This window comes from Triturus cristatus, chromosome 6, assembly GCF_964204655.1.
Source record: "Triturus cristatus chromosome 6, aTriCri1.1, whole genome shotgun sequence".
Lineage (NCBI taxonomy): Eukaryota > Metazoa > Chordata > Amphibia > Caudata > Salamandridae > Triturus > Triturus cristatus.
Window position 1 is genome coordinate 560598502 of NC_140589.1, and position 13726 is coordinate 560612227.

At 41.9% G+C, this 13726-nt stretch overlaps 1 protein-coding gene across 2 annotated transcripts in view; it reads left to right on the forward strand.

Annotated features, from left to right (window-relative positions):
* Positions 1-8571, forward strand: part of SH3BGRL2 (SH3 domain binding glutamate rich protein like 2) — a 297879-nt gene extending 289308 nt beyond the window's left edge. The window contains exon 4 of one of the 2 annotated variants that reach the window (XM_085611004.1): positions 4184-8571. In XM_085611004.1, the coding sequence (XP_085467130.1) occupies positions 4184-4198 (15 nt within the window). In that variant the 3' untranslated portion in view covers positions 4199-8571. Of the gene's footprint in view, positions 1-4180 lie in introns of both variants that reach the window. The other variant, XM_085611003.1, reaches the window with a different exon arrangement.
* The last annotated feature ends 5155 nt before the right edge of the window (positions 8572-13726 follow it).

Below are 13726 nucleotides of genomic sequence, written 5' to 3' on the forward strand. Positions count from 1 at the left end.
CATTCTCATTCCACACAACAGAGACAACTTCCAAATCTGACTCTCCATCAGACTCCACACTACAAACAGCAGGTTTACTTGTATTTTTCTTTTTTAAACAAACTTTCGCAAAATGCCCCATCTTTTTGCAGTAATTACACATAACATTGTTTGCAGGACACCGCGAGCCTTTACTATGTGGAGGGTTCCCACATCTGATACACATATTTTTAAAGGAAGTTTTGGTAGGATTGTTAAAATCTGTGTTAGACTTTGGAGATTGCTGAACTAGCTGTGCGGGTTTACCACGAAGTTTGGAATTACTATTAGTGCTAACAGCATTAATGGTATCTTGTGGTTTGTCATCAAGCTCTTTAATAGAAACCATAGAGATCTCTATGCTTTTGGCAATTTTTATGATTTCATCTAGAGATGGATCCCCCAATGTTAACAGTTTTTGACGAATATTTTTATCTTTGCATTGGCACACAAACTGATCCCTAATTAATTGATCAGTGAAATTTTCAAATTTGCACTCAGCTGCCAATCTGCGTAAAACTGATATGTAACCATCAACATCCTCCCCTTCCATTTGTTTTCTTTTGAAAAACTTATGCCGCAATACCATAAGGCTAGGCTGCTTATCAAATCTTGTTTTTAATTTGATAACCGCCTCTTGATACTAGCCAATACCATTTAATTCATCTTCAGAGAGAGATGGTAAGTGTTTATGAATTGACCTTCCTTCAAATCCTAAGGAGTGTAGGAGAAGACATTTTCTCCTCTCTGCACTAAAACGTAACGCACCAATGGCTCCTAGATAAGTTTGGAAAGCATCATGCCAGATTTCCCATCTAACAGGAGGATCGCCTGGTGATTCAAGGAATGACGGTGGAGGGTTAACAGATTGCATGGTGCACAATTCGACTAAAGATGGAACAGTTGGGGAAGAAATGGTGTCTGATTATAGCAACTCAATAGTAAAAAAAAAAAAAAAAAACTCAAAAGGGGTATCAGAAGTTGCATTCATACATTAGTAACCCAGAAGAATAGAACAATTTTACTAAATATTGTCACCAATAAAACAACACACATGTAGTGGTAAAAAGTATGATGTGCGTGTCACCGAATGTCAGTAACACGCAAATGTTTCTCCCTTATCGTTCTCCTCTGCAACGTTCTGAAATGGTGTGCGAATCACCGAAATTTAGTGAACGCGACAAAATAATCACTCGGTGTGCGTGTCATCGTACATCGTGTCATCCGATGTTGTGAACCAGGAAGGTGTGCGTGTCACCGCTGAGACACGCGTTGCCAAGAAGACAACACTTGTAAACAAAGAAGGTGTGCGTGTCACCGCAAAGCCAAGACACGCGTTGCCAAGGAGATGACAAACAACGCTTTCCTCCAATCACCGAGTTTGTCAAAGATGACGTTACACGTACAGCACGTTGAGCAGGAAGAAGAATGCTGATGCTGGCATGGGTCTTCGAAACTGGAACACGGTGAGCGCGATGCTGCAAAGCGCGAGGGCACAGAATGGCGTTTTTGAAAGAAGACAAGGGTGAGCGCGAGCAAGTATTAACAACAGCTGATGTTGCATAAACTTCTTTTTTAAGGAAATAAACGCTGAAACTTGCAGGCAGTATAGAAAGTAGGCACAATAAAGCCGCAGACTCCCATCAAAGCGCAGCACCCAGCGTCAATAACTGCAAACTGTCATCCAAGCTCCCCGTAACAGTCAATATTGAAAAAGAGGAAACTCGCTCTGTGTTCCTTTAAAATGTCTTATGTATTCCTTAAGGGAACTGTCTCTCCAAGAAAATAACAAGGCAGCGCAGCTTAACAGAAAAAGTACCTTTACCAGAAGACAGAAAGAGTTCTTCTTCAATTGAAACGGATTCTTGATTGAAGAAAATTTCTGAATAAAAGGTTCTCCAATGGCTGCATGGGTTCTTGTATGTAGCTAAGATCGTCGCCAATATTTTGTAGTAATGAACCCAATCCAAGTAGTGTTGAGTTGGTAGTTTATTAGCTACATACAGAGCAGAGAGACAGGACCCACTCTGCCAACAGCTCCAGTCTGAATGTCATCACACATTCCCTGGTAACCATGTGAACATTCTAGAATACTAATACATCAGAGTGCAGGTAGGCTGCAGCATTAACAAATTACACATGTTACAATACAACAGGGAGCGGGTAGAATTGTAGTTACGATTAATAACTGAACCAGTATTGCTTTTGCGCATGCGCACACCATAAACTAACACTGATCAGTGCTTTATCTGTGGATGTCACTGCAAAAGCCAATGTTACACATTTAACTGACTTCCTAAACATGAAGCTTGTGTAGGTGGATGCGGTTCTTTGACTTGCAGGTGACACACATTTATGGAGCAGGTTCCCAACCCTCTGAATCATCAGGAGACGGAACATTGCCTGTAGTGAGGAGTGAACAATGCTGTGTGATGAGTCTATTGATAACCAAGGAAGAATGCCAAAGCTAAACGATTCAAAATATAGAGATATCTCATTGTAAGTGTGCAGTATACACACACATGGGAAATTTGGCAGACTATAATTTTCAGGACACTTTCCAAGCATAGTTGAATCGGTCACATGTCACAAAGGTACTACACAACAAACTCACTTCAGTGTCAAAACCCCATTGCTTCACTGTCAAACACTAGTTCTATACAGTGAGTAGACACCACTTCCGTGTCACATATGGTTATCACTGTACTATCAAATGGCAGATCATACCATACTACACATTGACTGGCCTTACCTTACTGTAAATGACAGACCATACTATACAATGACAGGCTATAATCATACAGTACTATGCAATGACATACCATATCGTGCCGTACAATGATAGCCTATGCCATACTATACAACATAACTAAAACAGTTGTACACTTTTAAGAAACAATCACAGGTTCAAAATTTAAATGTGTTCTTCTTTTATTCGAGAGAACCGATTTATTAATGGAGACAGCCAGAGGACTGGCAAGGCTGAACAAGTCCCAGACGCTGTGATCGTCTTCGTTGCACCAGCGTACTCGCTTGTTCAGCCTTGCCAGTCCTCTGGCTGTCTCCATTAATAAATCGGATCTCTTGTGGTGGATCATTTTTGTGCCCTCACCACCCTTTTAAAACCATCCGTGTGACCTGAGCCTCAACTACCATTTGGAAGTGGATTATGTTGTCTCACACACTTTCTGAACCTGCATCTGGAGTTCATGATTCTACTCGACCTCCTTTTCCAGCCGGGACGGAAGTACAACCAGCAGAGAGATTTCTGATCTCCTTCACTTGCCTCCAGCCCTGATGAAGTCTAGGGTTATTCACCCAGACAAAACGTGTTCGCTGGGCAATCTTCCAAGAATAAAAACACATTTAAATTTTGAACCTGTGATTGTTTCTTAAAAGTGTATACCTGTACTGTATTGTCGGATTCTGATAGACCGAGTACTTACTCTGCTTTACTTTGAAGACGTGTGCACAGGCTCGTTTTCACATGTTTAAGACCGCTGGTCTTTAAGGCAGGGGGTTCCAGGTTAACCCCTTCCTGGACGGACGGCCCTTCTATTTTAGACAGTGACTCACGCTTCACCCTGGGCAGGCGCCATTATCCTACCTACTTACCTAAACACTGTTCCTTGCTATAACTAAAACTGACAAAGTCACTAGATCTAACATAGGCAAGACCTATTGGCTTTGCAGGTGCTTGTTAAAGTTGAGTGACAAACTGCAAAACAGCTTTTGGTAACTGTAATACGTTTTACGTTGCTTTCTGGGTATTACAGGTTTTGTATTTATTATTAGCCATTTACCTTTGGTATTTGCTTGTTGGAATTGCAGTAGAGTTTTCAGAACCATACATTTTAGTACCTTGGTATATTTCAAACATTAATACCCTTCGTCAAGGCACCTTCCTTCAGCATTACCCTTCTTGAGGATTTCTTTTCCAACATTGAAAATTGTTTTTTATGTTTGAATTCTTGAAGATGAAATAACTATCAATAAATATGCATACATCATGAAACAATAAATAGAGCTGGTTATATAATAAACTTGCAGTTCAGAAATTTAAAAAACTTGAAATATACTTATTTAATTAGAAATTGCCATATATTTCCATTAAAAGTCTATGTTCTGATGCGCTAATACTGTTCTTTTCTTTATTTCGCAGCAGACCGCGGAACTCTAGATGAGATATGCACAATATTGCAAAGAGCACATTTGATGGTGAATTATGCTTTGTACAAACCCTACTTTTGGTTGGATCACTGTGATTAATGCCAAAACTTTTCATCTTTTTGCTGCATACCACAGAAGAGATTTTTTTCCAAAGATGGTGGACTATGTGTGATTGAAGATGCACATGAACAAAATGGCGTTTGCAGTGAATTTCTGGAAACTCCCTGCTGGATATTTTACAAATTGTTGATTTTGTATTGTAAAATGGGTTTATCCATTGGACATCTTGATGGCAGTGACCCAGGAAACGTATGTTACTAAGAAGTTACATTGTTGCCATATCTTCCAGTTGCAGTCTTGGGGCCAAGTTTGTCATGAGAGCGTTTTGCGCCACCCCCTCCCTTTTGTGGTACAGAATCCTGTTAATTGTGTGTTCTTGAGGATGTAATGGATCCTGGCCGTCTGTAGTTGACATTTCTATTATGGCTAAATATGAGGGTGATGGGATCAGAGTGTGACGTTTAAAACCTACTTTTAATGTTGATGATCTTTGTAATATTTTGCAGGTTGTGTAGGAACACCTCACTTGTTCATACCATCCAACAAAGACCTTTCTGCTTTGAATTACACAAAATGTTAACCATTTTTTTTTTTAAACCAATATAAAAGTTTTCATGTGGAGGGGAAACGTATTCATTAGCTGTATATAGCAATTCACTTACTTACATAAAGGTGTTAAAGTTTACATTTGCCCATAACGTTGGTGGTTTGTTGTCCAGGTGAATTTTAAATGTACTATGATGTATTACCTAAAAGGTTTATGAATACTGAAGAAAATGCTTGCACAAGCTGTATCTTTTAATGTTTAATAAGAAATAGATCTATACTTGGATTTGTGACATGTCCCATCTGTTGTCTGAAGGAAACAGTATTCCATTTGAGGGCTGCTATCGTGTGTGTGGTCTAGTTTATGTTGGTTTCATGTCCACTAATGTATTTTTAATCCGGTGAAGTTATTCTGTCCTATTTTCTGAGCACAAACATGGAGTGTGTTGCAGCCATTCAAAGTTGAATATTATAGGACTTAGTCATTCACTCATTTGCATTAATGACAAGGTTGCAAAATCAGAATTGGCTTTTTACATTTTTACCTTGAATAGCATATTTGCCAGGTCATCACTAGTTTTAGTAAAAGTCCTGATATTTCATTGATGGTATCTGGTTTTGTTATCTAGAAGAACAAGATACTTACCTTCGGTAACAATCTCTCTGGAGGAATCTCTTATTTGGTTTCAGTTTCCCCACTTCTTAAATCTCCTTCAATTGCCTGAAAAGTCATCATAGGGCTAAAGCGCCATTAGAAGGTGATAGACTCCACATCAACACCAAGTATCACCTTGGACTACATAATCAGAGCCATATAAGAGCCATCCACGCACACTGACATTAGATCCTCATCTGTTTTCCCCTCAATACCTTTAGAAGCAAAGTCAAGGCTGACAAAATTGACAGTTGTATCCAGTGTAGCAAGACTAAGGGTGAACTATATGAAAGTGATAGTGACCATTTTGAAGAACAGGGAGGTGTAGGAAATTACCATCTTTTGCATGATGTCCCCCTCCTATTTTTTCCACTATCGGTCTTACTTCCTTTAGAACTCTGTGCCCTTTACCCCTGCTAAGCCGTATTAAGGTACCTGTGTTCCCCCTTTAAACAAGGTCGGATTGGCATACTCCTAATTGGTATTTTCAGCTTTCCTATAAGTCCCTAGTATGTTGTACAAAAGCTACCCAGGCCCTGGAAATTAAATGCCACTAGTGGCGTACAACACCTATTGTGCTATTCACTAAAGTGGCAATGCAAACATGCCATCGGGGTTACCACTATAGCCTGACTGTAATAGTGAAAAACAAGCACTGTAACCTGTCAGTATAAACCCTTTTTCATAGCTTAAAACCTTCCTTTTAAATACTTTGTCACCCATGTGTAGTAGGTCTTGTAGCCTACAAGGTATGGTGTATGGTATTTAAAAGTAGAATGTGTACAATTTTAAAGTTAGCATGTCCTTGCAGTGACTAGCACCCAAAAGCTATTTTCACTGAAGAAAGTCTGATTGGTCCATAGAGAAACATTGGAAGCAACGTTAAATATTAGGTCTGCTATCTCAGGGCAGCGACCAGCTAGGGAAATGATTAACCAACTATTTTTAATATTAAATAACTATTGGTGGCAGGGTATCCAGAATGCCGCACCACTACCTGTGTTTTTAAATATACTAGAAACCACAGCTAATTAAAATTGATTTTCCAAATAATGCCCACCTCTGAGAACCAGCCATAATTAATGGTCCTTAATATAACAACGTGATCACAGATAAGAGAGCACATAAATGGAGATATTCAAACAATATCTTTGGGGTAGTCCGCAAGACAGCAAAATTACGATGACGGAGGCATTTGTTCTTTTTGTATTTGTAGTTTCCTTTATTCATTTCTCGGCACTACACATGCACATTTTGCAATACAGCCAATTTTGTATTGCAAAATGTGCATGTGTAGTCGCAAGAAATGAATAAAAGAAACTAAGAATACAAAAAGAACGAATGCCTCTGTCATCGTAATTTCGCTGTCTTGCGAACTACCCCAAAGATACTGTTTGAATATCTCCATTTATGTGCTCTCTTACCTGTGTTCACATATTTGTAATATTCATTAAAAGCCCAAATTAAGGGCAAACTTGTATTTTTAACAAATTTTAAGGAAAAGTAACTTTTAGAAATTACCTTTTTTTGACCTGAATCTCATGCAGGCTAATTTACACAAGCCTTCCAACTGTCACCCATATGGTGATTAGGTGTGAAAACTGCTTCCAGTGCAGAGACAAAGGCCTGGGGTGTCCGGAGGTGTTTTTTTCCGCTGGCTGGAAGAACATTTGGCCTGGGCCCAGGAACTTAATTTACTTCAAAGGTGCCTCTCTTGTCAGAAGCAAATGTAAGATGACACCTGGACAGGCTTCTTCTTTTGTCCTCACAGTTGTGCAGGCTTTCAGCACAGTGCGGGGAGCTGTTACCAGAACTTGTTTGGAGTGACCACAGAGGAGGCGCTGCTCATTAACCCGGCCACAACTCTGGCTTTTCAGACTAGCTGTGCACTAGGGGAGAAGGGTTTCACCCTTATGAATTTTAGAAATGAGGGGCACTGTGGGATTGTTTGCAGTAGGGTGGATAGGAACTACTGCAAAACTGGGCAGGGTTATCCCTGGGATCTTTTCCCACATTGTTTACGGCGGATGAGGAGTCCACCCTCAACCACAAGTTAATGCCAGTCATAAGGATGGAGCCCTCCTGCACCCTCCCCGGAATACTGCTGGACCTGAGGAAGAACACAAGAGGACTGGACCTGCTGTCTAAGAACTGAGAGGAGTCCTGAAGGACTAGAGATGCTCCCTCTTGTACCCAGGGCAAAAGCCTACTCCAAGGGTCAGTTGGCTGGCCTCCTGTTAGGCTACTACAGGATTAATAAAAGAATGGTGAGGCCATCGCCCGCAGCTCCCAGTTGACCCGCAATCCTGGCCCTCCAGTACTATTTCTAAGGTCCTGGAACCTTTGGCTGTGTCTGGCTGTACTTCTACCTCCCCTGTAAATGTGGCACTAATAAGCTTTTTGGAGTTACAGACCTCCAGAGGACTGGGACCAACCTAGCAAGCGGATCCCCTGAAGGTGTTTTGCTGCCGGTTCGAAGAAACCGGTTTCTCCCACTATGAGCTACGCCACAGCAAATTCAATTCAGCTGGAACCTAGCGAGGAGGTATGTGGCCTGAGGAGCCCTCATTGGATAGAGCCCTTATTGGATAGAGCCCTTATTGGATAGAGCCCTAGCATGCCCCACCAAATGATTCTGAGCTGTGAAAAAGAGGGTAAGTCTAAAAGTAGAGATTTTGACTGGACTAAGGTGCCAAGTGTCCAACCAAGAAGACAACATCCCAGGTGCAAAATTGAAATGTATTTGTTCAAAGCTTTTCCTTCTTCAACCAATGGCTTCACGGGGACCTCATCCAATGGCTGCCTGATGTTGTGGAGCCCTTCTCAGTCATAGACTGCTGCCTTGCCCAGCTGATGGGTTTTGACTTCAATTTTTGAGCTGAAGTCTCACAATAAAACCCCAAATCTGGTTAATGTATCTGACCTGCGTTCTATCACTGTCAGCCTGAAACCACACCTAGGTCTTGGCCTACTGTGACCAGATGTCACGTGTTGGGGCTTAGTGCTTTTTTATGCCTTTTTACGCCTTTTTTACGTTCAGAAATCATATCTCTGGTTCCCCTTATCCGATATCTGTCGTTTTGATGTCATTTAATTAATTAAAATGTACTCTATTTTTCAAATTCTGTTTGAGGTTTTTATTGATTGAAGTTTTTACTTTATTACTGTTTTGGTATTGTATACATTCTTTACATATTGCCGTGAGTTAAGCTTGTCTACTCTGTGGCATAGCTACCAAGTGGGTGAACTCAGGTTAATTTAGTGACTTTAAGGGTTCACCCTGATGAATTGTGATTCTTCCTTCAGGTGGGTAGTTACCCACTCCAATTAATAATCCAGTTTCTTATAGGAGGTGAGTGGGATTGATGAGGTAACTGCTGGTAGAGTAGCTACCAAAACATTGGTTACAGAAGATAAGTAACTTGTTCTGATGGATACTTTTACCTGCAGATTCCTCACCTCTTGCATCAGTACCCAAGCAGTATCTCCATGTTGGTGGGTCTGAGGAGATAGTCAAATCCAAAAGTCCTGAAGAACAGATCTGGAAAAATGACAATCCTTGTGTACTTTTAAATCCAGACAATATTTGTGGTGTAGATGTGGACCAAATACCACATCACAGCCTGACTGATGTCCAAGACTGTACAGCACAGAAGATGTGGTTTTTGCCCTGGCTCTGTTACACATAAATGACGAGAGCCCTTTGAGAAAGCTCTTCTCTTTGGTGTGTTGAGGAGGTAGGCAGAAAGTTGGTATGCTGATCAACTGCCCCACATGATACTGGTTAACATCCTTGGGAAGAAACAAATCTTTTTTTCTAAGAGCCAGCTTATACAGGGAGAAAGAAGTAAAGGGAGTATGAATAGACAAAGCCTGCAGTGTTCCAACTCTCCAAGTCTAGTTGATAGCAATAAAAAATATTGTCCTAATATTCAGCTGCCGAAACTGGACTCTATGTGTTGACTGGAATGGTGAGCCCATCAGAAAAGTGCTTACCAAGTTAACGGCCACCCCGATGGCATTATGAAAAGTTAAGTTTCCTTTAAGAATCCCCATGACAATTGAGGACCTAAACAGTGATGGTTGGTAAACAAAGAAAGACTGACTGGGCCAAAAGATGACCTTTACCTGCAAGGCTTTGCTGGGCTAAAGAAAACACACAGTGCTAAGAGGTTCAGTCTCCTACATAGCGTACTAGAACACAAACCAAGTTCAACGTCTAAAAAAAACTGATGTGGTAGAAGGGTGACATGCTGATGTGATGACCTTTCCATCTCTAAAGGTAAACCAAAAGAACTCTAGTTGCCCTGCTAAATTTGCAGACATGACGATGTAGAACCAGGAGGTTGCAATGCAATACCTGCCTTAGGGAAAAACAATCAGATCTGTGGACCATACCCTCTACATTGCCAAAACGTGAGGGAGATACCCTGATTCTTAGAAAAGGGACAGATCTATGGAACAAAAACAAAGTCCCTTTTCGAAAGACTAGGAAGTGAGCAAAGTGAATTTATAAGTAAATTATGTAAAACAACCCACAATTCGGATCATGTGCTATAAGTACTTGGTACAAGAAATATAGCCAAAGTAGGTCACCACAATTTTTTCTTAAGACACTTTTCATATATCAGTTGCTGTAATGTGTCACAAAGAAACTCAAGAATTAAACCATATATTAAACTATGTATTGTTTTATTTTAAAAACTTTGTTGTTTTTGATCTCAAGTTGGTATTAGGTTCTTAAGATGCAAAATACAGTAATTGATCTACTTTTCTCAAACAATAATTTCAATAATACATTGACTAAATTTTCTATATCCACTTAAAGAACAAATAAATACACATTTTAAAATTACACATTTAAAAATACAAAGAAAAACTGACGTGGCGTTTCGGTGAAAGTTTGATCTTCACCTTTTTCAGGTCAACATTTTTTTTCAGTTTATGTAATTACTTTCTATGGAGACCCTGAAAAAGTAATCTCCCGCTTTCACTAGCGTGGCACCCAAAGAAAGAGAACTGTATCCTCCTCTAGTAATGTTAGAATGGTTGGGTTCTATTGTGGTCGCCTATTGATTTAGAACGGCCAGATTTCGTCTCATAGAGTCCACATTTTGAAGTCGTTAAGTTGAGAATAAAGAAAATATAATTAAAGAGAGACACAGGAACTGCTTGTACATTAATCTGCTGCCCGCATTCACTGTAATTTTCTTCAATGTTAGCCTTCCCTGGCAATCCAGTCGGTACCAGTGAGGTTGCTGGCTCTCGCATTCAGGGAGTCTTCCAGGTTGTTGACCACTAACCAGATCCAACAAGCCTGAGCCCAAGCCCACAGCTTCAGCTTTTTTTTTTTTTACATTGAGGGTGCAAGCCCATGTGGTGTTGGCATACAACATTGCAGCCTTGTCCATGAGGTCCTTAATAGACCGACCACGAAGGAAGGCCAAGAACGCCTTCAGCGCCAGGCAGATTGCTTGAAGGACAAGCAGATTGATATGACAGCTCTCCTCTGCTCGAAACAAAAGCCTTCTGCTTGCTTCGGCCTCCTGATGTGGGCTCCACCCCAGAGTGGCAGCATCAGTCACCACCTTTTCTGACACTGATGGAAGGGCAGAAGTTCTCACATCACTATAGTTCCCCTACTCTGACCACCACTAGAGCTTTTCTTGCTGCCTACAGGGAAATTGTTTGTTGTTTGACATCCTGCCTTAGTGCTAGACCCAATGAAAGCAGAGGAACAACTGAAGGGCACCCGTGTGCCAACAAGCGTGAGTGATCAGCAGGATGCAGGAAGTAAGAGGACTGAACAGGGCGAAAGACTGTCATGGGTGGAAGAAGAGCTCCAACCTGACCCCTGAAACATTGGAATTATAATACTGCCTTTCACTTATCCTTTTGGGAGGTGGAGGGGCCCGAGGGATGTTGTCTGGCTCTGCCCCAGTGTAGAGGAGGTGAAGGGAGGGCTCCAGGTATAACTTGGTGGGTAATGGAAAACCCCAAGTCAAATAGCACTGATACCATTAAATTCGGGTGGTCTGATACTAGCAGCGGCAAGTCTGCTTGCTGCAGCAAGTCACTGAAATACAGAAATATGTGTACCCTTCCCAACCTTCGAAGATGTACTGCAATCACTGCTGTCACCCTTGTAAAAAACATGGATGTGTCAATATTAAAACAAATAGGAGGACTGCGAATTGGTGGTGGTTGCAGCCTACCACAAAATATAGGTGCCTTGTGTGCAACTGCAGGACTGGTGGATGAAAATATGCTGTTTTAAATTGTTGGACACCATCCACTCACACCACCCTCTCTCCCAGCTTCAGAAACCATATAATCAGTTCACGGCACTGCAGCTAGAACTTTTCCTTCTGGAGGAAAGCTTTAAAGATCTGAAAACCTGCATTTTGCTTGGGGAGCAGAAAGTAACGGAAGTAGCATTTGTTCCTTATTGTGTGCACTGGAACCAATTCCACAGCTCCTTTGCTCAACATAATTTAGAATGCAGAATATGCTCATGATCCACTAAATTGGCAGAGGGAACAAGAGGGTTTGATGGGGAAAATTCCTGCAAAGGAACGGCATAGCCATGTTCTATTTACAAGACCTAGCAATTCGTTGTGATGGCCCACCAGTGCGACAGATGGTTAAACACCCTCCAATTCACAGGCTGTATATTCTCCCCTGGGAGTGAGCTATAGCATTTTTGTAGGTGAACCGGGAGAGGAATGAGGTTGCTACTGGCTGTGGCGACCACTTGATCCACCACACCCTCTATACTGACCTAGGAATTGGTATGGCTACTGTACTGGCTGCTTGAGCTGGTCCTGCTTGAACCTCTCAAAGGTCGAAACAGCCTTCGTGCCATGCAGGCATGAGATATCTAGGTTAGCCTCAACATCCCATGAAAAGCCAGTGGAATTCAACCAGGTGTCATGCGAAATGGCAACACAAGACTCCATTGAGTGTGCCACAAAGTCTGATCCTGACCTGAGGATTTGCTTAATCCATATCCTGCCCATTGCGTACGATCTCTACAAAGTGTCTCGCTAGTGGTGTGGAAGATATGTCACACGCATCTAGAACAGGGTGTGGCGACAACAGAGGAAGGTCTCGACTGTAGAGCAAAAGACGAGGCTCCCTGAGGAACAATACATTCCTTCCTATAGCCTCAATCTTTTTATTCTCACGATCTGGAGGAGCAGTAGAGGAATGACCCAGGAGTCTGATTTGAGCAGGAAGATGCCTGCCCTATCAGATGCTCTGAGGAAGGCTGGGCAGTCATACATTTTGGGGTTCCAGGTGCTGTACAATTGTGACAGGTGATCTGATGCTTCACCACTGGGCCAGAAGATGGCTTGCGCTGTGCAACTATGATGGGATCCCTCAGGCCCTCAAAAAAACAAAGCAGGGGCACTTAGCCGAAGATGGTGTCTCCAATATCTTCGAATATTTGCCTTGTTTTCCTCAACGGGCAAGGACAGCTCTAAAACCGCAACTTCCTTCTTCAAAATGACTATGAATGACGCCACTTCCTCTAATTGTGGTCCACAAGGTTACAAAAAGTCAACCTCTGCAGAAGTACCCAGCCAGTTGGCATTTTGTATTTTTGTGGAGCAAGACAACCCCAGCGACTGTGTTCACAAGAGGATGAAGTTTATCTGCTTCACAGCTGTCATCACTATCATGTTGAACAATGCCATGCATCTGTATGGCATTTGAGACTGATCACGCTAAAGCATGCATTATGTCAAAATATGTGCCTATTGTCTATATTGAGACTCCTCTGGCAATCTCTGTGCCTAGTGCCTAGACTGCATTTTGATAGTCGTAGTATTGGGAAACAGCATTATGTCATGCAATAGCTATTGAATTCCGAAGCCCTTGGTGGAGGAAAAGCATCAGCCAGTGGCAAAATGGAGCTAGATAGTAGCTGTGAGGGGTTGATGGTGCTGAGGGAACACCCAACAGAGTGTGCCTAGTTGGGAAACCAGACATCTCCATGGATTTTGAGAGCACACCAATGAAGCCCGATAGAAGAGACCAACTTTGCTGCAAATTGCTCGAGGTCAGCCCCAGGGACTGGAAACTTTGGGTAAATGGGAGGATCAACTAAAGCTGGAGTCTACACCGGGTTCTGAAGATGTAGCTGCTGGAGAAACCTGCATGTAACCTAAAGTTCTACTGCTGGAGCAGGATTCGGAGCACTGTCTCAACGCGAACCTGCACCTTGTCTTGTGGTGTTTCTTGGCCTTGATCCTCACGGTGTTGTAGAACTTC